Here is a 25,681-nt window from a genome sequence, read left to right on the forward strand (position 1 = left end):
TTACCCATTAACGTAGGAGCATGCTCGGTGGGTACTGTCAACAGGATAGGCGGCTGACGTTGCTTTCAGTTGGCAGGTAATGTAGAGCTGTTGGAATAACAGAGTGGTTGGGATATTATAAGATGCAACACTGCAGCACTAGTGGTGCAACAGAAACTGATTAGAAAATTAGTTCAGCCTTGTAGATGAATAGCTACCAATCCACTGTCAGCACCCTGGAATCTGAAGGCCTCCAACTGGAAACACAGCATATTTTCTGCAGGGCGAGCCACGTACTTTGAGGAAGAGCCTGTGATTCTGGCATCAACCAAACACCTGCACATGAGGAAACCACACAAAGCAATGTTAGAGATAAATATGAATGTTTTGAAGTTTGCCGTGGTTTTTTCTCACTGTAAGGAAATACCCATTAAACGACTTTACCCGTGGTTGTCAATGAAGACATATCTGGGGCTGGAGGTTTGGTCAGATGAAAGAGTAGCAACACAGTGGTCCACATAAACACGGAGGGGAACATGGAGGTACTGCTTGACGATAACCTCAATATTAATCAGGTTGCCCAGGAAATACTGGTAGCTTGGCCTCTCATATTGCCAGTCATCTGTGCAATAGGATGCAACATTTGAAATGCAAATATATATGCATGTATGTATGTATGTAGGTATGTGTGTGTGTGTGTGTGTGTGTGTGTGTGTGTGTGTGTGTGTGTGTGTGTGTGTGTGTGTGTGTTTGTGTGTGTGTCTAGAACATTGCACAGCATAAAAGTTTAAACATATGTTGATAGATTGATCTTAAACTTACCAGTCATGAGTCTCATGGTGAAGTATAAGAATTCCTCTGCCACCTTAACCGCAGAGAATGGGACCCAGACGGGACTGAGAGAAAGGCTGCTCACATTGTGCTTCCTAAGTGATTAGACATGTTTCCTTAAAATACAGCAAACTCAAGTAATCCTCACAGCAAAGTGCACTGGCCATTAGAATATTCTATTATGAGATTCGTTCATTTATTGGAGCTGGATTTGCTTATTTAAAACACAGCAGATGATGTTACACATTAGGATAATTCTGTAATTTTATCTGTTCATGTTTGGTTTGTTTACTGAGACACATTATATTGACAGTCTACGTACCTTTGGTAGTGGCATTCCACAATTACAGCAGCTTTGCTTGTCCTCACCACGGGAGAAGTGCCCACAGGCTGGGGATTGTAGTTCAGAGTGAAGGTGTAGACAAGAGAGTCTTCTGTCGTCTAGTAAAGACATGTACACAGTAAAAAACAGAATCACATATGAACATGTCTAATATTCTCTACATTTTTCATTTCATTCTATTTTTTTTTTCGGTGACTGACATTTTGCATTGTGCTTACCATTAATGTGCTCTGACAATCGTGGAGTGCTGATTGATAAATCAACACTTTAGCGATATTATCCTCTGCGACAGGACCACAGTTTCCCAGAGTTAGGTCGGCCGGATTGATAAGCTGGCCAATTCCAAAAAAATCCTTCTTGACTTCCACATGAGCCTCACTCTCTCTGCACTCAACAGCAACAGTTGCGGCAGGAACAGGATACCTCAGCTCGAATGGCACTTCAGGTATGGGTTCAGGCTTAGGATCTTCAGGGTATGTCCAGGTAAGTGGTTTTTCAAATGTCTGCTTTTGCTGTGGGGGCTCGTAAGTTTTCGAGGGGGGTTCCGCTGGCTTTTGGTATCCTGGTTTCGCGGGCTTGTAACTAGTACCAGGTGCCCACTGAGCATCACAGAAGTTGCCCAATAAGGCCAGAGCCACAAGACAAACAGCAGGACACCTCATCTTCACAACAGCGAGTGATCTGAGGAGTTCACTAGATGCTGTAAAGTAGGTGCAAATTCACACCTACTTTTATAATACCGGGAATCTGTTTACTTCCATTACATTCCCGCCCCTTCAGTTGACCATTCCCGGTCAGGCTTCATGAGGGCAAACCTCAGCGAATGAAAGATTGTAGTTGCCGATAAAAACCTACGACAGCCTCTGCAGGTGGGTAGGCTGCACATTATCAGTTAATTCAGGAATAAAATATGACTGTTTCAAGCCAATTGCTACAGTTGTATTTTCTTCAAACAAATGAGAAAAGCCATAAAAAATTGTTATAAAACATGTACTCAGAAAGTAGTGGTCAACAAAAAGTCATGCTGACCCTGGGTTAGGTTTATCTGTCCTCAACATGACCGCTCAAACTCATAGTAATGCCAAAGTACATTTTGTGAAGGTCTGTGAATCAATATGGCTCCAACCAGTATCACCTAAAAATTAACCAACAGAGAGAACAAGTGTCAGATTCACCTGCACCAAGTCCATTGAACTTCAAGATGGTAGAAAATGTTAAATACGTGAATACGGAAGGAAAACATTATTGAGGCAGAAGAAAAGTGAAAACGTCTTGATTTATTTCAACATAGGGTTTCATTGGTTTGAGAAGTTGACTAGTTTTGATTTAATGAGAACTGTTAGGTTTACCAAAGTGTTTCACTGATAGCTAAGGTCATTACACATCTTCTCATTGTTCTGGCAAAAAGTGCTTGAGGAGTGTATTCTTCATAAGATTCCTCACTTTAGTGACATTTTTGGTCAGATTATTTAATGAAAAATTACTTTATTAGTATACTCTACAGTAAATTCATGTAGATTGTCAAAACTGATTCAAATCAATCTTTCTTCTATTTGTTATTTGTTTATATACACTGCTCAAAAAAATTAAAGGAACACTTTTTAATCTAAGTATTGCATCAAGTCAGTCAAACATGTGGGATACTGATCTGGTTAAGTAAGTAACAGAGGTGGTTTTTAGTCAGTTTCAGCTGCTTTGGTGTTCATGAAATTAACAACAGATGCAATAGAGGGGTAACAATGAGACAACCCCCAAAACAGGAATGAGTTTACAGGTGAAGGCCACTGACATTTTTTCCATCCTAATGTTTTCTCACTGTTTTTCACTAGTTTTGCATTTGGCTAGGGTCAGAGTCACTTCTGGTAGCAGGAGGCGATACCTGGACCCGACAGAGGTTCCACAGGCAGTCCAACTCCTCCAGGATGAAACATCAATGCGTGCCATTACCAGAAAGTTTGCTGTGTCTCCCAGCACAGTCTCAAGAGCATGGAGGAGATTCCAGGAGACAGGCAGTTAGTCTAGGAGAGCTGGACAGGACTGTAGAAGGTGCTCAACCCATAAGCAGGACAGGTATCTGCTCCTTTGTGCTAGGAGGAACAGGATGAGCACTGCAATAGCTCTACAAAATGACCTCCAGCAGACTACTGGTGTGAATGTCTCTGATCAAACAATCAGAAAGAGATGTAATGAGAGTGGTCTGAGGGCCCAGCGTACTGTAGTGGGCCCTGTGCTCGCTGACCGGCACCGTGGAGCTCGGTTAGCATTTGCCATAAAACACAGGAATTGGCAGGTCCAACACTGGTGCCGCTGTGCTTTTCACAGATGAGAGCAGGTTCACCCTGAGCACATGTGACAGGCATGAAAGGGTCTGGAGAAGCCGTGGAGAATGTTATGCTGCCTGTAACATTGTTCAGCATGACCGGTTTGGTGGTGAGTTAATGATGGTGTGGGAAGGCATATCCATGGAGGGACGCACAGACCTCTACAGGCTGGACAATGGCACTCTGACTGCCTTTAGGTATCAGGATGAAATCCTTGAACCCATTTTTAGACCCTACATTGGTGCAGTGGTCCTGGATTCCTTCTGGTGCACGACAATGCCCGACCTTATGTGGTAAGAGAACTCGTGCAGTTCCTGGAGGATGAAGGAACTGATACCATTAGCTGGCCCCCATGCTCACCTGACCTGAATCCAATAGAACACCTTTGGAACATTATTTTTTGTTCCATCTGACACCATCAGGTTGCTCCTCAGACTGTCCAGGAGCTCAGTGATGCCCTGGTCCAGTTCTGGGAGGAGATACCCCAGGACACCATCTGTCGTCTCATTCAGAGCTTGTCCCGCCATCGTCAGTCATGCATACAAGCACATGGAGGCCGTACAAACTACTGAATACCATTTTGAGCTGCTGCCAAGGAATTTCAGAAAGATGGACCATCCTGCCACATCAGTTTTTCACTTTGATTTTGGGGTGTCTTGAATTTAGCCCTCTTGGGGGTTCATAATTTTCATTTCCATCAAACAATGTGGCATCTTGTCATTCCTAACACATTATCTAGTCCATATCAATGTAAATATCCAGTTTGCTTTTTCCCCGTATTGAAATATGATGTGTTTTCAAAGTGTTCCTTTAATTTATTTAAGCAGTGTATATACAATCTCCACAAGAGATTTTACTACGTTTACTTGTTAATTTGTATGGTTTCAAAAATCACTGCATTTTTTTCACAAAATTGTTTTATTTTGTAGATTTATTTTTATCTGTTGCGCAATTTTGAAGATTTTCTTTGACAAGCTTTAAAAATTTTAAAGAATTTGGTGAAAAATTTTGGGAAAAAATCAAGAAGACAAACATTAGCCATGTTTGTAAAAGTAGAGAAAACTTTTGTTTATTCGGGACTTAATCATAGCAGAATAAAATATTTTGTCAGTGTCTTAATCTGCTGTGATCACATGTTTTCAGATCTAAGATTTCACTTCTGAAATTTCACTTCATTTAACATACAGATTAGATTCAGATGAATAAACTATGAAACCAGCCAATATAAATACAAAATACAATTGCCATAAAATGCTATGCAATTTCTGATATATATATATATATATATATATATATATATTATTTCATTTTGAAATACTTTCAGATTCATTACTTCCATGGGAAATTAAAGATATCTGTAACAAAACCATGCTAGTGAGAACAACATTTAGGATAAAATAAGTTACATTTATAGCCACTGTGTAGATATTTGATGGTAGAAAATATGGACGTGACAGAACAAATAAATAAAAGAAAAAGCAATGACACAATTGCACTTACACATTCCATGACCAAAAAGGAACAAGAAGAAGAGACTTTTGTTTGCATGAGCCTCATTTAGAACATATGTAAACAACAAAAACAGATTTTCTGTCACTTACAGTCACGTCGTAAGAAATGCATACAGTCACATGGGGAAAAGAGCGAAAACAAAACAAGAGCAGTATGGAATAACTTACTCTTAGTTTTTTTAAAAAACACCTCACAATGGGACTTTATACTGTCTATAATTCTTTCTTGAACTAAAAAATATTCATGCAGTGCTTGAAGTACATTTTTTTAAGAATTCAACCACACATGTACACATCCGCTTAACATAGTTCATTCATATTAAGGCTTCAGATACACACGTGGACAAAATTGTTGGTACCCCTCAGTTAAAGAAGGAAAAACCCACAATTCTCACTGAAATCACTTGAAACTCACAAAAGTTACAATAAATAAAAATTTATTGAAAATTAAATAATCAAAAACAGCCATTACTTTTGAATTGTTGATTAACATAATTATTTAAAAAAACAAACTAATGAAACAGGCCTGGACAAAAATGATGGTACCTCTATAAAAGATTGAAAACTATTTGACCAGAGTGACATGATTAACTCAGGTGTGTCATTTAATTGACATCACAGGTGTTTCCAAACTCATAATCAGTCAGTCTGCCTATTTAAAGGGAGACAAGTAGTCACCCTGCTGTTTGGTGAAAAGGTGTGTACCACACTGAACATGGACAACAGAAAGCGAAGGAGAGAATTGTCCCAGGACATCCGAAAAAAAATTATAGACAAACATCTTAAAGGTAAAGGCTATAAGACCATCTCTAAACAGCTTGAAGTTCCTGTGACAACAGTGGCTCATATTATTCAGAAGTTCAAGACCCACGGGACAGTAGCCAACCTCCCTGGATGTGGCCGCAAGAGGAAAATTGATGACAAATTGAAGAAACGGATCGTTCGAATTGTATCCAAAGAGCCCAGAGCAACCTCCAAAGAAATTAAAGGTGAACTCCAAGGCCAAGGTACATCAGTGTCAGATCGCACCATTCGTCGTTGTTTGAGCCAAAGTGGACTTCATGGGAGACGACCAAGGAGGACACCACTGCTGAAAAAAACTCATAAAAAAGCCAGACTGGAATTTGCAAAAATGCATGTTGACAAGCCACAAAGCTTCTGGGAGAATGTCCTTTGGACAGATGAGACCAAACTGGAGCTTTTTGGTAAGGCACATCAACTCTATGTTCATAGACTCAAAAACCAAGCATACGAAGAAAAGAACACTGTCCCTACGGTGAAACATGGAGGAGGCTCAGTAATGTTTTGGGGCTGCTTTGCTGCATCTGGCACAGGGTGTCTTGAAAGTGTGCAAGGTACGATGAAATCTGAAGACTATCAAGGCATTCTGGAGAGAAATGTGCTGCCTAGTGTCAGAAAGCTTGGTCTCAGTCGCAGGTCATGGGTCTTCCAACAGGACAACGATCCAAAACACACAGCCAAAAACACCCAAGAATGGCTGAGAGAAAAGCGTTGGACTATTCTAAAGTGGTCTTCTATGAGCCCAGATCTGAATCCCATTGAACATATGTGGAAGGAGCTGAAACATGCCATTTGGAGAAGACACCCATCAAACCTGAGACAACTGGAGCTGTTTGCTCATGAGGAGTGGGCCAAAATACCTGTTGACAGCTGCAGAACGCTCATTGACAAATACAGAAATCGTTTAATTGCAGTGATTGCCTCAAAAGGTTGTGCAACAAAATATTAAGTTATGGGTACCATCATTTTTGTCCAGCCCTATTTCATTAGTTTGTTTTTTTAAATAATTATGTTAATCAACAATTCAAAAGTAATGGCTGATTTTGATTATTTAATTTTCAATAAATTTTTATTTATTGTTACTTTTGTGAGTTTCAAGTGATTTCAGTGAGAATTGTGGGTTTTTCCTTCTTTAACTGAGGGGTACCAACAATTTTGTCCACGTAAGTTCTTGTTCTGTGCTTTCTTTCTTTTTCCTCATGTAAGGATAAAACTAATTCTATAACGTTTTAGGAAAAGTTACTCCAAACAGCTGGACATTGGAAGGGTTTTGCCATATACCTTCTGATGACCTGTTAATTCCAGTCATGTCATTTCATCCTGTTCTAGATTTTGAGCAATGTCAAACTTAAAGATAACAAGAGATGTTTGTTTGTAGAGTAACCAGCACATTGCAGGTCATCAAGACCCAGTGAAGGTTTTTGTTTTGTAATCATTCTAACAAGATGGAATTTATTCATTCAGGATCGATAACAATCAGTTGGCTCTCTGTGGCAAAACTGTTGTAGACAGCAATCAATAAATATTCCTGTACACATGATAATGTGTTTGCTCGCATAGCCTGGTAGTTTGTGCCTGACATTACACTGTGACATTTTTTGGCAATATGCTCATCTCTTCAGTGCATCACCACAGACCAATCAGTAACTGGAGCATCTGATTGGCAGCTGTGGAGAGCAAACACCATCTGCAATGTCAACAAACCAGTGTTCTCCATATCTTATAAAAGTCGGCATATTGCACCATAGTTTTCACAGCATCTAGTGTCTGTTGCAAATCACTTTGTGCTGTGCAGCCATGGCAATGAAGCCGATTTTTTATTTTCTAGCAGCTGCCCTGCTTGGCAGTCTGGCTATGGCTCAATTTTCCAAGGACCCCCAGCTTCCTCAGATTCCGCAATACAAACCACCTCCACAACAACCTCAGCGGCCTCAAAAGCCAGATAATCCTCCAAAATACCCCCGCCGAGGGATCCTCAGCGGCCCCAGACGCCTAAGCCCCCAAGTCCTCAGTATCCTCAGCCTCCGCAGACTCCCCAGAAGCCTCAACAGCCTCCCCAGAAGCCTCATCTTCCTCCGCCGCCTCCGGACTCCCCTCCATCATACCACACTTGTGAAGTGGCTGAGCAGTACAAGATACAGTGCGGTGCTCCTGGGCTCACTGCTTTAGAATGCGATGCCATCGACTGCTGCTTTGATGGACGCATGTGCTATTATGGCAAAGCTGGTAAGTATTTCTCTCTCCCTCAGATTTTTTCACACAACTTTATACATATACAACTCTGCTTTTAATGTTGAAAGTATATAGCATTAGCACGAGACTTTCATTTTTTATTTGTTGGTCTCAGTGACTCTTCAGTGCACCAAGGATGGCCAGTTCATCATCGTGTTAGCCAGAGACGCCACCCTGCCCAGCATCGATTTGGAGACTATTTCTTTCCTTGGAAACGAGCCGATCTGTGCCCCTGTTGGCACCACTTCTGCTTTTGCTATCTACCAGTTCCCTGTCACTGCCTGTGGCACTACTGTGACGGTAAGGGTTGTGACTCTTTTAACTCTTCATTTTGAATTGTGTTCATTTTCATCAGGTAATAGTAAGATTTAAATACTGCCAACATGCTACAGGACGAGCCTGGCACTTTAACATACGAGAACAGGATGACTTCCTCATACGAAGTGGCTGTTGGACCCTATGGAGCCATTACCAGGGACACCTACTATGAGTACAAGTTTTAATTTCTTAAAGGCTGCATGGTTACAATGTAGGCTAAACAACTGGTATGTCTTGGCGAAGACCAAAAGATTTAAAGCAGTATAAAAAAGACAGATCAGACTTAATCAGTTAAACCTCATTCAAATGTTTTTTTACTGACTGACCGGCATACTTTTTATTTTGTCGTCTCAGGTTACTTGTGCAGTGCAAATATATTGGCACCACAGTTGCAGCTCTGGTGGTTGAGGTTAGTAAGGTTCCTGCACCAATTCCAGTTGCAGCTCCTGGACCTCTGCGTGTGGAGCTCAGGCTGGGCAATGGAGTGTGTAATACCAAGGGCTGTAACGAAGGTTAGTGTGAAAGTCGTGCTTTGTGCAGACTCATTTGCCTCATTTGGCAGTAACCCTGTCACTAACCAGTCTCTTTGTTGGGGCAGAGTTGGTGGCCTACAACTCCTTTTACCAGGATGCAGAATACCCCATCTTAAAGGTGCTCAGAGATCCTGTTTACGTTGAGGTCCGAATGCTGGAGAGGACTGATCCCAACCTTGTTTTAACTCTGGGAAGATGCTGGGTAACTAGCGACCCCAACCCTTACAGTCTTCCTCAGTGGGACTTGCTGATTAATGGGTAAGATTAAGCAGTCTTGGTCTGATTTGGATCAAATTTTACCACATTTTTTTCAAGCCACACTGTAAACTCTCTCCTCCTGTCACAGCTGCCCTTACCGTGATGACCGTTACCTGACAAGACTGATCCCTGTGGATTCCTCGTCAGGACTCACATACCCATCTCATTACAGACGATTTGTTTTCAAGATGTTCACTTTTGTAGCTACAGGTGGACAGACTCCCAGCAAGAAAGGGGCTGCGGAGCCAGAGGGTCCGATTCCTCTCAGAGAACTGGTATAGGATTCAGTGAAAATGTGATTTGTTTTGACATCATTTTCCTTTTTTTTTCTTGTGAGCATATTTGCTAATGGTGTGTTTTTTGACCAGATGTACATCCACTGTGACGCAGCTGTGTGCCAACCTTCTCTTACAAATAACTGTGAACCAAGATGCAGCAGAAAGAGTAAGTAGTACAGCATTCACAATTTATTAACACCATTAAAGTGTGTTTGGATCATCTTGTATCTGGCTGACTTCAGGTCTGTTGTAACTGACCATTGCTATGCATTGTTCACAGGGAGAGAGATTGCTGGTTCGGTCCAGAAAATCGTCAGACCAGAGACAACCATGGTCAGCAGTGGCGGGATTAGCATCACTAGCCCAAGTACTGAGTAACAACATTCAGACAAACATTCTTATCATGACATCTATGTTCCTGATGATTGCTTAAAAATCCCTGAGCTTCAAGTAAATCTTCAACTTGCTGAATGTGTTGTCTAATTATTTCGTATGTGTTCTTAAAAATCATCATTCCAATGCATTTTTACACCACACTGCTTCTCCATAGAATTTCAGCAACATAAACATTTACTTTTTAGTTTCTCTTTGAATGTCTTGTTTTTTTGAGATAAGTAGTAACAATTTCAGACAGCTTTGTTAAGTCGTTTGCTGGATTATATTAATTAAAGAGAAACCAAGTTCAAGAGGGCATGCAATATTATCAAGCAAGTCAGAGTTCTCATGATGTACTGATAGTGATAAAGATCAGCTGAAGATAACAAGTGTGGAATAGTGCAATGTTTTGCAAAAGGCACGGAAACCACCTATATTTCCAGAAAGCTGAGGAGAGATAATCAGACTGAGTAAAGATCTGTAAGAAATTGAGATCATCGATGGATTTCATCAAAGGTTTTTTGGGGAAAGCCTTTGTTTAAGCAGGATTCTCCAGAGCCAAATAACTGCACACAAAATTGCATTTCACCCACCTCAAACTAAAGCGTAAAAAATGAAACATTGGCAATGAGCTTGGAAACATGGAGATGCATTTTCCAAATGTTATATTCAGAGAATAATCCAATCCTTTTGGGTCCCTTTGGGTGTCAAAATGACTTCTGCAAGATATGTGGTGTTTTTAATCATGTATTTCAAGTCATTGAATAAACAGATGAGCGTCACTGAAGGAAGATCTATCACAGTGGGCAACAGTATTCCTCAAAGTATCAACTCTAAGTGTCAATACTGGCATTTTTAAATGAAATGCAGGTTTTTTGCTGGAGGGCATACTACGAGGGTATTATTAAAGTATACATTAAATTCTTTAATATGAAAATACATATCTGGAAGCAGCACAGCCATAGGAAAAGCTATGAAAGGAAGCCAGATATTTTTTAGGCCACCAGTAAATATATGAATACACCAGTGGTGGCCTAAAAACAACATCTGGCTCACAGACTGATGTTCGTTATACTTTGTCCATGAATCATTATTAAATACTTTTTTAGTAACTCATAATGGTCTTTTCCCCTGGCTGTGCTGCTTCCAGACATGCATTTTCATATTAAAGCATGTAACCAATCACATTTCAGCCATGAATTTGTTGCCAGGCAGAGTCAAAGTCAAACATACATGTATGTATATATATATATATATATATATATATATATATATATATATATATATATATACAGTGCCTTGTGAAAGTATTCGGCCCCCTTGAACTTTTCAACCTTTCGCCACATTTCAGGCTTCAAACAAAGATATAAAACTTTAATTTTTTGTCAAGAATCAACAACAAGTGGGACACAATCGTGAAGTGGAACGAAATTTATTGGATATTTTAAACTTTTTTAACAAATAAAAACCTGAAAAGTGGGGCGTGCGATATTATTCGGCCCCCTTGCATTAATACTTTGTAGCGCCACCCTTTGCTGCAATTACAGCTGCAAGTCGCTTGGGGTAAGTCTCTATCAGTTTTGCACATCGAGAGACTGAAATTCTTGCCTATTCTTCCTTGCAAAACAGCTTGAGCTCAGTGAGGTTGGATGGAGAGCATTTGTGAACAGCAGTCTTCAGCTCTGCCCACAGATTCTCGATTGGATTCAGGTCTGGACTTTGACTTGGCCATTCTAACACCTGGATACGTTTATTTGTGAACCATTCCATTGTAGATTTGGCTTTATGTTTTGGATCATTGTCCTGTTGGAAGATAAATCTCCGTCCCAGTCTCAGGTCTTTTGCAGACCCCAACAGGTTTTCTTCCAGAATGCTCCTGTATTTGGCTCCATTCATCTTCCCATCAATTTTAACCATCTTCCCTGTCCCTGCTGAAGAAAAGCAGGCCCAAACCATGAGGCTGCCACCACCATGTTTGACGGTGTGTTCAGGGTGATGAGCTGTGTTGCTTTTACGCCAAACATATCATTTTGCATTGTGGCCAAAAAGTTCCATTTTGGTTTCATCTGACCAGAGCACCTTCTTCCACATGTTTGCTGTGTCTCCCAGGTGGCTTGTGGCAAACTTCAAACGAGACTTTTTATGGATATCTTTGAGAAATGGCTTTCTTCTTGCCACTCTTCCATAAAGGCCAGATTTGTGCAGTGTACGACTGATTGTTGTCCTATGGACAGACTCTCCCACCTCAGCTGTAGATCTCTGCAGTTCATCCAGAGTGATCATGGGCCTCTTGGCTGCATCTCTGATCAGTCTTCTCCTTGTTGGAGGTGAAAGTTTAGAGGGACGGCCGGGTCTTGGTAGATTTGCAGTGGTCTGATACTCCTTCCATTTCAATATGATTGCTTGCACAGTGCTCATTGAGATGTTTAAAGCTTGGGAAATCTTTTTGTATCCAAATCCGGCTTGAAACTTCTCCACAACAGTATCTGGGACCTGCCTGGTGTGTTCCTTGGTCTTCATGATGCTCTCTGCACTTTAAACAGAACCCTGAGACTATCACAGAGCAGGTGCATTTATACGGAGACTTGATTACACATAGGTGGATTCTATTTATCATCATCAGTCATTTAGGACAACATTGGATCATTCAGAGATCCTCACTGAACTTCTGGAGTGAGTTTGCTGCACTGAAATAAAGAGGCCGAATAATATTGCACACCCCACTTTTCAGTTTTTTATTTGTTAAAAAAGTATAAAATATCCAATAAATTTCATTCCACTTCACGATTGTGTCCCAATTGTTGTTGATTCTTGACAAAAAAATTACAATTTTATATCTTTATGTTTGAAGCCTGAAATGTGGCGAAAGGTTGAAAAGTTCAAGGGTGCCGAATACTTTCACAAGGCACTGTATATATATTTTTGCTGTTATATATTTATATTAAACACACACACACACACACACACACACACACACACACACATATATATATATATATATATATATATATATATATATATATAATAGAAGAAAGAAAGAAAGAAAGAAAGAAAGAAAGAAAGAAAGAAAGAATTTTTTAATAAATCGACAACAGACACTCCTTTTCCTTTCAGCTTTTCCCTTCAGGGGTCGCCACAGCGAATCAATTGCCTCCATCTAACCCTGTCTTCTGCATCCTCTTCTCTCACACCAACTACCTTCATGTCCTCTTTAACCAAATCCATAAACCTCCTCTTTGGTTTTCCTCTAGGCCTCCTGCCTGGGAGTGGGAAATTCAGCATCCTTCTACCAATATATTCACTCTCTCTCCTCTGGACATGTCCGAACCATCTCAGTCTGGCCTCTCTGACTTTATCTCCAAAGCCTCTAACATGTGCTGTCCGTCTGATGTACTCATTCCTGATCCTATCCATCCTGGTCACTCCCAAAGAGAACCTCAGCATCTTCAGTTCTGCTACCTCCAGCTCTGCCTCCTGTCTTTTCCTCAGGGACACTGTTTCCAGACCAAACAACATGGTTGGTCTCACCACAGTTTTGTAATTCGCATGTTTGATTTGGCCAAAGTTTTACTGACACAACCCACTGTATTTATCCGGGCTTGGGACCGGCACAATAAGACACTGGCTTTTGTCCCCTTGCGGCTACATTCGACAACAGACACTCCATTTCCCAGAAATCTTTGGGAAACTCGTAAGCGGAAGTTTACTCCGCCAGCAACGACCAATCAGATTGGCATGTGAATGCCAGCTTGAATTCTGATTGGACGCGGAATCCTACTGTACTGCAAAGTCTTCGTCACTGGTCGACGCGCGTGTTCGGAGGTTAAAGTCATCTGAATATTTTATAGTTACGCTGCCAACCGCCTCCCATGCGTCTTCCTCCGACCAGCTATGTTTGGCTGTTCCGGTTAAGTAGCTTTACCGGTGAACTGCGTTTGTCAGCGAGCCACTCCTTCCGCACCAGACCGACATTTCACACCCGTCCTCCTTTACTCTTCGGTCGGGCACTCACCATGCAGTCCAGTGGAAATGTAGCTAACCGCAGCCGTGAGCGGGTCTTGGGCAGAGCGGAGCAGTCAGGGCCGGGGCTCCTCAGTAGCATCATTCCCACCGTCACTACCGAAGACACGGGTCCTCCGGCGGAGAAAAAGCGACTGGGCAGCTCACTAGTGGTTGACGAGAGGAACTTGAGGACCCCGAGTCCTCTGTTTGGGGCCAGTGGGGATGACGACTCGGAGGCAGAGTCTTTTCGAGATGGGAGAAGCGAAGATGTCGACCGAGACACCAGGGGCAGGGCCTTTGCCTGGTGCCGAGACTTTCTGTCGGGGTCGTGGAAGACCATCGAGGAGGGCGATTTTCAGATCAGCATCGTCAGGTAAATAATGTCAGTTACTACTGGAGCCCGATACCGATTTTAGGGAGTATTGTTCCTTTGTGTATTTTTATACTGACAATGAGAAACATATGGTTCGTTGTTTGTTAACTCTCCAGTGATAAACGAGTTGCAACTTGCAAAAAACAATTTAAGGTTTAGCTGAGACCAAGGGAAACTCGCATGTATCACCATGTTTAATTTACCTGTACACAGCCCACAAACTGCAACAGCTCATACTGCTGTGCAATCAAAAGTGCTCAATTCAAATGAGACTTTTTTTATTTGACAAAACTTACTTCAAGAAGAAGAAGAAGTATACCAAACGGCAGGTCACACCTGACAATGGACGAGCCCCCAATTTGTTAAGACCACCGGTGTTCTGTCAGGATGCCGTAACAAAGGAGGAAATGCACAGAGGCTTTTAGTAAAACAAAAGGTTATTTATTGGTAAAGAAACATAATAATGGGGTGTCGTAGTTGGAACCAGTGGGTGTGTGGTGGTAGTGGAAAATATGTAGTGTAGTGCGTGTTGTCAGTGTTAAACAAAACCAAATTCTACCAAGGACTGCATGGCTGGCTGGAGGTGTGGAGTGGAGTGGAGCAGCAAGAAGATGCAGAGAGCAGTGGCAAAGGCAGGGACCCAGCAGAGTGGCCAGCTGCCCTGATTTAGCCAGCTGGCTTATATAGCCTGGTGCATTTCCCCGGTATGGCTGGATAGATGATTGTAGCTCCGCCCAGGTGGTGACCTGTAAGCAGAGCAGTAGAAGAACAAGGGCCTGGGGCTGTAACAACTGTAACTAGGGATGAGTATTGCTAAGATTTTAACAGTACTTCTACTTTTACTGATACTGCCTATCGATCCAGTACTTTTAATGGTATACTTATCAGTACTTTTGCATGTTTTTGTTTGTTTTGGTTTTTTTTTTTTTTTAAGAGAAAACGCCAAAAAAAAATTCAGAACAGAATAAATATTGCTTTAGTTTCTCATATGTACTGTGTAATAAGTAAAATTTATATAGAGACTAATGTTGTATCGATGACTTGATCCGAGCACTGAGGACAGTTTCAAAGGTTTACTCGAGAATAAAATGTTATCCAATGTGTTTGAGTAAACTGTTGGGCATTATATCCGAATTAAAAGCTCCACGTTGAACAGATAAGTAAATGTTATCACAGTGTGCGCATCAAACTGGTTTCATTTTTCATTTTTGATTGTAAAATTAATACTTTGGTAGTATTTTTACAGTGTGATTTTAATAGTTCAGTGACGAAAACAGTTGAAGAACTTCTACCTCTAACGCAAACATTCAGAGATAATAAAAAATTAAAATAAAGTCAGACAGTTTGCCTGCAGCCTCCAGATCATGAAATCCTGCTGCTCTGTGCGCTGAATGTGAAACTAAAATGATGCTCTGAACTTCGGACTGAAGTCATGAACATAGTAACAGTTCAACAAACCTCTTCATTAGTTATTGTTTGCATAGTTTAGGGAACTGGGGCTGCTAGCAAACATAACGCACCTGTTATTGATGAATGGGCTTTGTATGTGATGAACTTTTACTGAATGTTTCCACAGATTGATCATGTTTCTGCTCTGACATGCAAACGGCTTGTTCCTCTTGTAGCAACGAGCATTTTCTGGATCACCTGTAGTGAAGTTTAATCATGTTTTTAAACATTTCTTTTTCCTCCATCATCACAGGTTAGTGATGGAGCTGCTCTATTCCTACAGACACCCGCCTGTCTGACTTTGATGAGATACGACAACGCTGATGTTTTTTGTTTTGCAGTGGCGGGCTGAGTAACCTACTGTACCTGTGTAGTTTACCTGAGCATGTGCACTGTGTGGGACAGGAACCTCGCCAGGTGCTCCTCAGGATCTATGGTGCCATCTTACAGGTTGGTCTGTCTAGTATAGGACTTGAAAAAGTAATGTGTGTGGGGCTGCAAATATTACTGACATTGCTGTGGGGAGAAAATATGATTATAGTCAGTCTACTGTGAGTGTGTGACCAAAACTGTCATCTCACTGTCTGTCTGTCTTTGTGTGTCTGTGATGCAGGGTGTGGACTCTCTGGTTTTGGAGAGTGTGATGTTTGCTATTCTGGCAGAACGAGCACTGGGACCAAAACTTTATGGCATCTTCCCTGAGGGACGCTTAGAACAATACCTCCCGGTATGATGTGCAAATGTTTTATTAGACAAAGTATGTAATTGTCACATCATCCATTTGTGATAGTGTTGAATACAAAAACAAACAAAAAAACCTCCGTGTCCTAATCACAAAATAGGTGTTTTAGAGGCACAATAATTCTTCTTAGTTCCTTAATTGACTTTAGCAATAGTGTTGTAGTAGATGTAGTCATTTCTACATGTCTTTCCCCCCCCCAGAATACTCGCATGAAAACAGAACAGCTTTCCAATCCAGACATCTCAGTTGAGATCGCTACCAAGTTGGCACGCTTCCATGAAATGGTGATGCCCTTTAACAAAGAGCCTAAGTGGCTGTTTGGGACCATCGATAAGTAAGAACGTCTCACTGTGTGTCTCTCTACCGCTAAAAACATGTTGTTACTTCTTCACAGTACAATATACTGTCTTCCTTTTGTTTTTAGGTACATGGATCAAGTGATGAAGATTAGTTTTACACGTGAAGCACATGTAAAGAAGTACAAAAAGTTGATGAGGTTCGATCTGCCTGCTGAGCTGGAGAGCCTCCGGTGAGTTGAGATGCAGCTTACAAATGGGCAAATATTATTTATTGCCTGGAGTATCTTTGCCTTTACGGTGTACATAAAGGTCCAAAGTTTTGGTAGGATGCGTCAAAGAAAATGGTTCGATGAATCCCCTCTCCCATCAGGGTGAGACAGTACAAAGCAAAGCCCTGTGGCTCCAAAGTGCAGTTGAGGTTCAAGATAACTACACAGATCGATAGCCGGACAATGACGCAATCTGTGTTGCTTTAGCCAACGGCCAACTCGATGTTTTGTAATTGAAAAAACATCTGGACTCTGATTTTTATATATTCAATAGCAGTTTATGGATTTTGTTTCTACCGCACTTTTTAAACAAATGCTTCACAAAAACAATACCAGACTTGGCACATGGGTACAGAGGAAGTAAAAGCAACATAACAAATAAGATCGAATAAATAGGAATAAAATTAAAAAATCAAGCTGTTCAAAAATCTTTCACGAAGAGAATTTTATAATTAAAAGAAGGTGTAGGCAGAGTGATAGCTTAACCACCAAAAGTTTCAAGATTTGTTGAATAGTCACTGAGTCTGAGAAGCAATTAAATGATTAAACTTTGTGTGCTGTTTGAGATCACTGCTGGTGACCGTGCCAACACCCCAATTCTAAAAATAAAATCACAATAAGTTCTCAAAATGTGTCATCTACACATCAGTAACTTCTACTAAATGTCATCTAACAGTATAACTCATAGGTATTGGTCTGTAATCAGTGTAATTTATCAACAAAGATAATTTCCTTCAGGACTGATAAAGTTTTATCTTATATTTCTTCTCCAAATATTTACTCAAGCACATGACATCCTCACCACCAGACACATAAAAGGACCAACAAAATGTATTATTGTGTTTAAAAAAAAAAGTGCAAACAGTAGTGGTAAAGATGGAAAAATGTTTTTTATGCAAATACTTCTGAAATGGTTACAGCTTAAGATGTGTTATTAACAAGAACTCCATCTTAGGGACGGAACTATTTATAATTATCTGTCCAGTTTGCTTGCTGACCTTTGTCCCAGTACCTCCACGACTCCACTGCAGCGTCCTCCTGACACTCTGACGTCAAGACCAACAGAGAATTAGACTGTTTATTGTCTGTGTTTATCTATTAACAGGTGTTATCTTGTAGATATGGACCCATCTTTGGCTCAAGCAGGCATTAGATGAACTTGCCCCTGCATATTTACTTCATTCACCAAAAGTCCTCCAACTTGTGTGATTTGAGTGTGTATCTTTTACAATATCCTCCACACATGGGAAGTAGTATCTTCAAGTCTTATTAGCTTGCTCTAGGTTGTTTATTCCATCGTCAGGGTGTCATTTTTTTTCTTTCTATAACCAGGAATTAAGGATCATCAAGAGTTTATTTGTGGATTCTCAAGCTTTTAGAGAGTTGAAGAGACTTACTGAGCAGCCCATTCTGGAGCTTTCTTGTTCATATTAGAGCATACATGGCCATCTAATTTAGCACATGTTGTGACTCAGTCTGCCTGCTAAGGGCCAGTAATGAGGAGGCAGCTTTGTCAAACATACAGTCAAAAATCAATTCTGGATGAAAAGTTGGAGTCTTTAAAAGGTTCTCAAGAAAAAGTCCTCAAGCAGTTTTCAGAGTCTGATGTGAATAATGTTTATTCAATACAGAGGCTGTAAGAACAAACATGAGCCAAATCTCGAGATTTTAACTGACTACACAAAGCATTACATCTTCTTTTCTACTCATACAAACTTCTTCTAAACACTCGTCTTCCGTTCTGGAAAGCCACAGCCCATCATCTTAAGACCCAGTCAGGATGTATCAGGTGTAATCGTATCAAAAGTTAAACCACCTCCTCTGTTTTATTTCTGCCAGGTTGGCGTTATTTCTGCTTAGCTCAGCATGACTTTGTTTTCAACTCACGAGTGCAAACGAAGAGAGGACATGCACTTCCTGTGTCAGCGCTTTAGTTGGGCTCCACAGGCTTCCGTTGAGTTGTTGCTTTCCACAGGATTATTTAGTGTATTCATAACTTCAGTTGACTCATTAGGTCTTCCAATCTTATCATTGTTTGTTCTTAAATTGGATTCACACATCCTATTTGTCTAACTTTATCATTTGTTAAATCCTCAAATGCCACAGCACACATATGTGCTCTGATTGGCCTAATACTTATCACATTCAACACATTCATACAGTATAGCCAAACTAAGCAGCCCAAATTATCTCATTTAAATATGGATTATTACTGTCCAGTTAAATCTAGGGCTCCATGCATGCGGTCTCCCAAGAAGAGTGGAAATGGAATGGCATAATGTAGTTTTTAAGCATAAAGCACAACGGTGACAAATTTAAATCAAATATTTGTGCATAATTTGCTCAGTGGAAGATTAGGATACCTTTACTTTTGTAAATATATTTTTAGTTTAAATTTTAGTTGTGTCATGCATGAGTTGCACTATCTGCACATGCAACACTGACAGACTTTTCCTTCCTTCTTTTCTTTCATCACCCACTCTCTTCATCCGGTTCTTGTCCTCACAACAGAGCTTTGCTGGCAGCAACTCCATCCCCAGTGGTGTTTTGCCACAATGACGTCCAAGAAGGTAAAAACATTCTCCATCGCAGCTCCTCCTATCCTCACACCTCCAGTTTGGGTGGATTGATCCTCCCTCTGACTCTATTGTAATGAGAGCAGCATATTATATAAGTCGGAGGCGGGCTGGGGTGTAGCTATTAATAGCCGACGTGCATATGCATCATCCTGTCAGTGTAAATGAGGTGGCTGGCAGAGATTCAGGTTTCTAATGAATGGGTGTGTCTCACAAAAGAGACAGCAACCTAAGATGAACTCGCACAACTTGTCCAAAAGTATGTGGACATCTGACTGTTACACCCTTATAATGTACGAGCATCCACTCCTCTGAGCACGATTTAATATTTTATAAGAGAATTGCTTCCTTTAAGAAACAAGAATTTGCAGTGTTTACTGATATTATGTAGTAAGTCCTGGCTCACAGTTGGTGTGGATGGTGTTGAAAATCAGGACTGTGTGCAATGCAGTCAAATTCAACAACAACAACCAGAAAAATCACTTCTTTATCGCTTTGTGGTTTGCAAACAGAAATACAGGCTTTTGTGACATTGTTGCCACACAGTCAGAAAATGTAATGTATGCTATTGATTTAAAATGACCATAGTTGGAGCTAAGAGGCCAAACCACACAGCAAACGTATATGTCAGTGTGCCACAAACATTTGGTCATTAAATATAGACCCATTTACTGTAGGTAAAGAGGGCTGCGCGCGCACCCTGGCAACGGAAGTATTGCGGCTAGCAGTGCCTTGTCAAGCCATGCGGGTGCATTATCAGTAAAAGATCGCGAAAAATACTTTAAAAAGATCACTTTAACAAATGGCAAGAGGCTCCCAGATCCCTGCACACTTACCGAACGGGACTATGACGTTAGTAAGTGGCCCAATATTCAGTGGCCTGATATTTATTTGTATTTAGTTGAAAAACCTAGAGTGTACACTAGAGAGAAGCTGCGAGCATACAAATCTATGGAGGCCTATGATTACGCAATTTGAGATACAAGGACACTGACAAAGAGTTTTGTGTTTTGATGTCTGAAATCCTACCCAGCCAAAGGCAAGGGCAGAAGACTACGATGTATGAGGCATGGGTGATCATCAACAAAGTGGAGAACTACATACGCACAGCAAACTGCACCTTTATTCCAGCCACTTTACTGTTTATGACCCCCTGTCACAACAGTCAACAGGGCTTTTATTAGTGGCTCTAATTGTGCGGGAACCGACAGCTCGTCAGTATATTTTGCACTGATTTCACTTTATTTGCCACAACAGAGCACACGCGTGCATTGTTGATGGTATCCTGGTCCAATCCGCTGGCTTGATAGCCTGGAGCCACAGCCGTCTTCGGTTGCTCTGAAACGGCTGAGAGCCCATTGGCATGTGGTAGAACTTATGTCCCTCTTGAGTATTTCGGTTCGTACAACCAAAAACACAACAGCCTGACATTATGATGCCGACAGTTCAGCGTTAGCTTTTAGTTTTGCTACTCCGTGTGGTGCGAACAACGCCAGGTAAATGATATGAAGCGGTACTTCCGTTGCCTTGATGCGCATGCAGCTTGTTGATGACGTAGGCTCTGATGGGGTCTATATTCAGGAGGTAAAGACTTACTGCCTACTAAACATATACTGTATATGCATTTTACATTAAAACTCTTTATAATGTTGTTTGTAAAGTTCTGTGTGGTTCAGTCAAGCTGCCTTCTGTTTGGAACGTCACAACAGAGAGTGTAGTTCATCAGGAGGGATGAGGACGGCTGTCTCAGTTATATTTTTGTTGCTACAGGAAACGTTCTTATGCTGGAGCACACGGACCACAACGCAACAGACAGACTCATGCTGATAGACTTTGAATACAGCAGCTACAACTACAGGTAATTTGTGAACTCCTAATCTTAGATTTGATTCAAGTAAAGGGATTTCTGTTTGCTCTTTGTTTATAAATGAGGGGCTAGAATGTTTGCTTGTGTTTAATTTGAATGAGGTATTTTCCTTTGTGTAGGGGCTTTGACTTCGGGAACCATTTCTGTGAATGGGTTTATGATTACACCTACAATGAGTGGCCCTTCTTCAAAGCCACACCAGAGAACTATCCAACCAGAGAGCAGCAGGTCAGTCAGAGCATATTTCAGACAAATAGCGATTGTCTATCTTAATGGATGCTTTTACGAATCCTCTTTTAACATGGCTTAAATACTTAATATTTACCTCTGCCTTGCTGCATTGTAATGGTGCAGTTAAATTATGACTATTGAAGTTTTAAGGATGCATTACTGTATTTTATACTCTGTAAAATGGATAAAAATTAATGTACAAGAGTTAAACAAAAACAGAAATTGGATCCTCTTCATTCCCCTGGGCAGGAAGATCTTCAAAAAGTCAAAACCTGGGATGTTTTTAAAGTTTATGTAAGATTATTGAAAAGGTCAAATAGGACATTTGAAATTGTTGCGTCTGAAGATAATTTCGACAAAGACAGTGTAGTGTTTTCCATTAATATTTACAATCATGCTGCATCAGTGACTTCAGATACTTAAAATAAATATACATTCACAGTTTCAGTATCAATCTGCTGATTATTTTGTTGTCCCCCTTCGCGCGAAGAGGGACATAGTATTCACCTCCTTCTGTGCGTCCCACATCCTTGTCTGCGTGATATCTCATGAAGGAATTGTCGGATCTTCTTCAAATTTGATGTCAACGTGTATTAGGATGATCCCCCGACACCAGTCGATTTGGGTGACCTTCGCATAAGTTTCAAGGTCACACCGAGCATTTGTTGACTTTGACATCCTTGCCTGCGCGATATCTCACGAAGGAATTGTCGGATCTTCTTCAAACTTGATGTCATCTGTTAAACATTGCGGCGGGGGACATAGACATGTTAGTGTCAAACACTTGTTGTTTTTAAAAACTGACCTGTTAAATACTTATCTACTCACTTCTTGTAAAACTCAAACAGGGACATACTACAGTGTTTATCCAAGATCTGAGGTAGTCTCCTCAGGGGGATAGATGTGACAAAGTGTTCTGGTCAAGCACTGCCATCTGTTGGTGAAACAAGTTGCTCACAAGAGGGATTAAGATTACAGGCTGCAGTAAAATGAAATCAATCCTGTTTACTGCATTCATTAACATGTCGCAAATCACTTTATTTTCAGCTTCTGTTTATCAGAAGTTACTTGACAGAAAAGCGACGACACTCCGACAGTGTTGTAGATCAGACACAGATGGAAGATGATTTGATAATTGAAGCAAACAGGTAAGGCAGAGTTAAAAGAATTTCCATTTGTGGCAAATGTTTGCTGTAACGAGATCATTAGGACTCTGACCTCCTATCGTTTTGGATTTTTTTCTCACTGCAGATATGCTTTGGCGTCGCACTTCCTCTGGGGGCTGTGGTCCATCATTCAAGCAAAGATATCCAAGATTGAGTTTGGATACATGGTAAGTTTTTCTTAGTGTGGAAACTACATGTATTTTACAGTCATGTGAAAAAATATCGGTCTTCCCCTTGGAAGTTATTGGAAGTTTTTTACGTATTTGGACTAAAAACAATTGATCCTCATTTGCATTGTGCTATCTGATAAAGGTGATATATTTGGACTTGGTTTTTCAATCTTGTATTCAAAAAGAGTATTAATAGATGTAATATACTTCTGTGGAAGAAGCTAAAATTGCCCAGTTTAACACAGATAATTCCTTGGAGCCATTTGGCATAATTGTCCATCACACTTAGACATCGGTGTGCTGAAATTTCTGGCCACTGTTCCTGCAAAATCCCTTCAGTTTAAAGATGTTTAAAGTGGCAATTTTAAAGATGCAAACAGCATTTCTGTCGGATTTGGTCTGTGCCCTAGTATCTGTGATTACTGTGGCCGAAAGGCTTATCTTTGATTGGCTTGTCAAGAACACATTTTCCACCAAGCCTGGTCTTTTTCTGCGCGTTCACCGGCAAAGTAGTTTTGCTCTAATGTTCTATTTGGACAGCAAATGCTTTTTCCTGGCCCACCTCCCGATCAGTTTGTACAGTCTCTGTCTGGTTGTAGACACATGCACTTTGGCACCAACAGCTGCAAGAGCTGCACCTGCAGATCATGACAGGATTTTTCTGGGGTTCTTGGAGACTTCTTTTGCACATTTATCTACACATCTACTCTGTTTGTAGATGATTGTTTGTTACAGTGGAATGGTTTATTTTAAATGGTAGGTGATCGTTTTAAAAGCCTTGTCGGAGTCATAGGCGTCTTCAACCCCACACACTTTAATGGCAAGAAGAAAACCAGATCCTAAATGTCAAAGTTTTAAGTAAGACTGTTTGATGCCACTTCTAATCATTTTCACCACTGGCACCTCGTCACTCTTATTCTAATTTTAGAGACTTCTACTTGCCATTAATGCAAAGATGCATTTGATTTTTCAATTAGACTTATCTCATTTCAAATATTTAAAATAGCTGCATTTTTTTAAAGGCTATTTTTTTTCAAGTAAATTAAAATATAGACACTGTTTCAAATAGTGTCAAATGTTCATAAATCCATGGAAGTTACTTCATTTTTCACGTGACTGTACAGGCCACACATTAAAGTTCTCCACTCCACAGAATTTATTCTTCATTTTCAGTTAATCTGCCTCTAAGTAAACAATGTTTTTCTGCAGGATTATGCCCAGTCTCGTTTTGATGAATACTTCAAGCAAAAGAAGCTCTTCGTCTGAATTCCACCGTGTTAATCAGAATGTACTGTTTCTAACATTCTTCAAGACCGCCTCTTGTTTCTGTCAAGATTTCTGTCGGATACATCTTGTTGAAACTATGCAACTCTGCTTTGGACATAAGCAGGATGATTTGTGAAAAAGTACAAATTTTACTTTTCAGGACGATGCACAAGTATGGTCTGAGTCTTCATGCACTCTGTTTTATTTAAGCACCAATTCTTATAGTGTGAAATGTAGTTAGAGCTGAGCTAGCTCTAGAGCGTTGTTGTGTTTGGGTCACTTAGGAATCTCAGTCGGTTGTACAACCTGTTTTTTGTTTGTTTTTTATGTCATACATTTTTAGATGCACTTCTATGGACCATTTTGTGACATCAGCATGCTCGATACTTTGGTTATGCTCTCTGTTCGTGTCAGAGCTCTCAGTGCTAGATGCCTTGCCAGAGAATTATTGTCTTTCATTTTAAGGGTCCCAGCCTTACTGTAATAATCATTTTTAGTTTACTGAAGCAGTACCATTGATCTCAGTGAATGACGCTTTTCTGTTTTTAGTCATTCTACCTCACTTCTCTCTTGTTTTGTTTGTTCTGGATTAAGATGCATAGATTCCATAAGGGCTAGTTGTAACGGTACTCTGTGAAGGAAGAACAGAGATTAGTATCACACAAATGCTATAACATACTGGAGAACAAGGCAGACTATTTCCTGTAATTATTCTTTAACGGTCTGTAAAGTTTTAATCGTCACGCATTTAACAGATTAATCCATGAGGGCTGTTGTATGTGTATCACTGTGGTTTAACCATCAGAACAGCTGCAAAGTGTACGTCACTGAAGTCGGTAATATTTAATCTTGTCACACCTTTAGATATTTTTGTAGCGGTATATTTCTGCTGCACCAATTTCATGTAAGCCAGCTTGTTCATGTGCAGGAATCTGTTTTAAACCCTTCTTTGAATTTTTTCCTACTCATAACCACAGCTTGACTATCCAAACACCTAACATTCTTATCTGCTGTATTCATTTAACTATAATGTTCATTTGTCACATGTATGTAACCCCCTCAAACTCCGAAATCTACCAATACTGAAGTCTTTGTAATTTTTTGCTGTGGTTCATTTGAATGTGAAGTGGCGTTTTTACCATTTTCAGTTTGAACCACTTTCCGATGCTTTTATTTATTTAGACTGTTTCCTGGATTAGTCTGAATGTACTGGCACTAATGAATGTCTCCGTGTCCATGTTTTACACATAGCTGCATCAGTTTACGTACCAGAAGTAGTTCGACCCGTGACACATGAACTGCCTACTCTCCCTCTACTGTCGGTCGGTTAGAGTATGACTGTATTATTTTGGTTCTTTTTGCGCTAATGAAATTCTAATTTTCAAGCAAATAAAGATATGTGCTCAGATTCGGCCTCTGAACCTGATTCTTTTTTTTTTTTTTGTTCATTCAATTGCAAAGTAGATACATTGTTAAGATTTTGCAATATGT

At 40.4% G+C, this 25,681-nt stretch overlaps 3 protein-coding genes across 3 annotated transcripts; 2 read left to right on the forward strand and 1 right to left on the reverse strand.

Moving 5' to 3' along the window:
• On the reverse strand, nucleotides 1-1,864 carry LOC110956552 (zona pellucida sperm-binding protein 3-like). Its single transcript, XM_022202139.2, has 6 exons — nucleotides 1,372-1,864; nucleotides 1,133-1,251; nucleotides 802-905; nucleotides 424-601; nucleotides 198-315; nucleotides 1-87 (listed from the first exon to the last, which is right to left on the reverse strand). The coding sequence occupies exons 1-6, from the start codon at nucleotides 1,813-1,815 to the stop codon at nucleotides 1-3; spliced, it is 1,050 nt and encodes a 349-aa protein (XP_022057831.2). The 5' UTR covers nucleotides 1,816-1,864.
• A 5,744-nt stretch (nucleotides 1,865-7,608) lies between these two features.
• On the forward strand, nucleotides 7,609-9,876 carry LOC110947170 (zona pellucida sperm-binding protein 4-like). Its single transcript, XM_051952611.1, has 8 exons — nucleotides 7,609-8,012; nucleotides 8,134-8,318; nucleotides 8,411-8,508; nucleotides 8,691-8,848; nucleotides 8,935-9,127; nucleotides 9,216-9,402; nucleotides 9,496-9,571; nucleotides 9,686-9,876. The coding sequence occupies exons 1-8, from the start codon at nucleotides 7,991-7,993 to the stop codon at nucleotides 9,781-9,783; spliced, it is 1,017 nt and encodes a 338-aa protein (XP_051808571.1). The 5' UTR covers nucleotides 7,609-7,990; the 3' UTR covers nucleotides 9,784-9,876.
• A 3,676-nt stretch (nucleotides 9,877-13,552) lies between these two features.
• Nucleotides 13,553-25,598, forward strand: chkb (choline kinase beta). Its single transcript, XM_022202111.2, has 11 exons — nucleotides 13,553-14,155; nucleotides 15,946-16,054; nucleotides 16,218-16,331; nucleotides 16,547-16,680; nucleotides 16,771-16,875; nucleotides 19,426-19,484; nucleotides 21,261-21,348; nucleotides 21,477-21,585; nucleotides 22,636-22,736; nucleotides 22,840-22,921; nucleotides 24,134-25,598. Exons 1-11 carry the CDS (start codon nucleotides 13,650-13,652, stop codon nucleotides 24,188-24,190), a joined length of 1,464 nt encoding a protein of 487 aa, XP_022057803.1. The 5' UTR covers nucleotides 13,553-13,649; the 3' UTR covers nucleotides 24,191-25,598.
• Nucleotides 25,599-25,681: the final 83 nt, after the last annotated feature.

This window comes from Acanthochromis polyacanthus, chromosome 8, assembly GCF_021347895.1.
Source record: "Acanthochromis polyacanthus isolate Apoly-LR-REF ecotype Palm Island chromosome 8, KAUST_Apoly_ChrSc, whole genome shotgun sequence".
In the NCBI taxonomy this organism is placed as follows: domain Eukaryota; kingdom Metazoa; phylum Chordata; class Actinopteri; family Pomacentridae; genus Acanthochromis; species Acanthochromis polyacanthus.

Excerpts from the sequence above, each read along its gene's own strand:
- chkb (XM_022202111.2), top strand. The coding sequence starts at position 13,650 with ATGCGTCTTCCTCCGACCAGCTATGTTTGGCTGTTCCGGTTAAGTAGC. Across the intron at positions 16,055-16,217 it reads TCTATGGTGCCATCTTACAG|GGTGTGGACTCTCTGGTTTT; the intron begins GTTGGTCTGTCT and ends TCTGTGATGCAG. Across the intron at positions 19,485-21,260 it reads CCACAATGACGTCCAAGAAG|GAAACGTTCTTATGCTGGAG; the intron begins GTAAAAACATTC and ends TTGTTGCTACAG.
- LOC110956552 (XM_022202139.2), bottom strand. The coding sequence starts at position 1,815 with ATGAGGTGTCCTGCTGTTTGTCTTGTGGCTCTGGCCTTATTGGGCAAC. Across the intron at positions 906-1,132 it reads GTGGAATGCCACTACCAAAG|GAAGCACAATGTGAGCAGCC; the intron begins GTACGTAGACTG and ends CTAATCACTTAG. Across the intron at positions 88-197 it reads AGGGTGCTGACAGTGGATTG|CTCTACATTACCTGCCAACT; the intron begins GTAGCTATTCAT and ends TTATTCCAACAG.
- LOC110947170 (XM_051952611.1), top strand. The coding sequence starts at position 7,991 with ATGTGCTATTATGGCAAAGCTG. Across the intron at positions 9,128-9,215 it reads TGGGACTTGCTGATTAATGG|CTGCCCTTACCGTGATGACC; the intron begins GTAAGATTAAGC and ends CTCCTGTCACAG. Across the intron at positions 9,572-9,685 it reads ACCAAGATGCAGCAGAAAGA|GGAGAGAGATTGCTGGTTCG; the intron begins GTAAGTAGTACA and ends CATTGTTCACAG.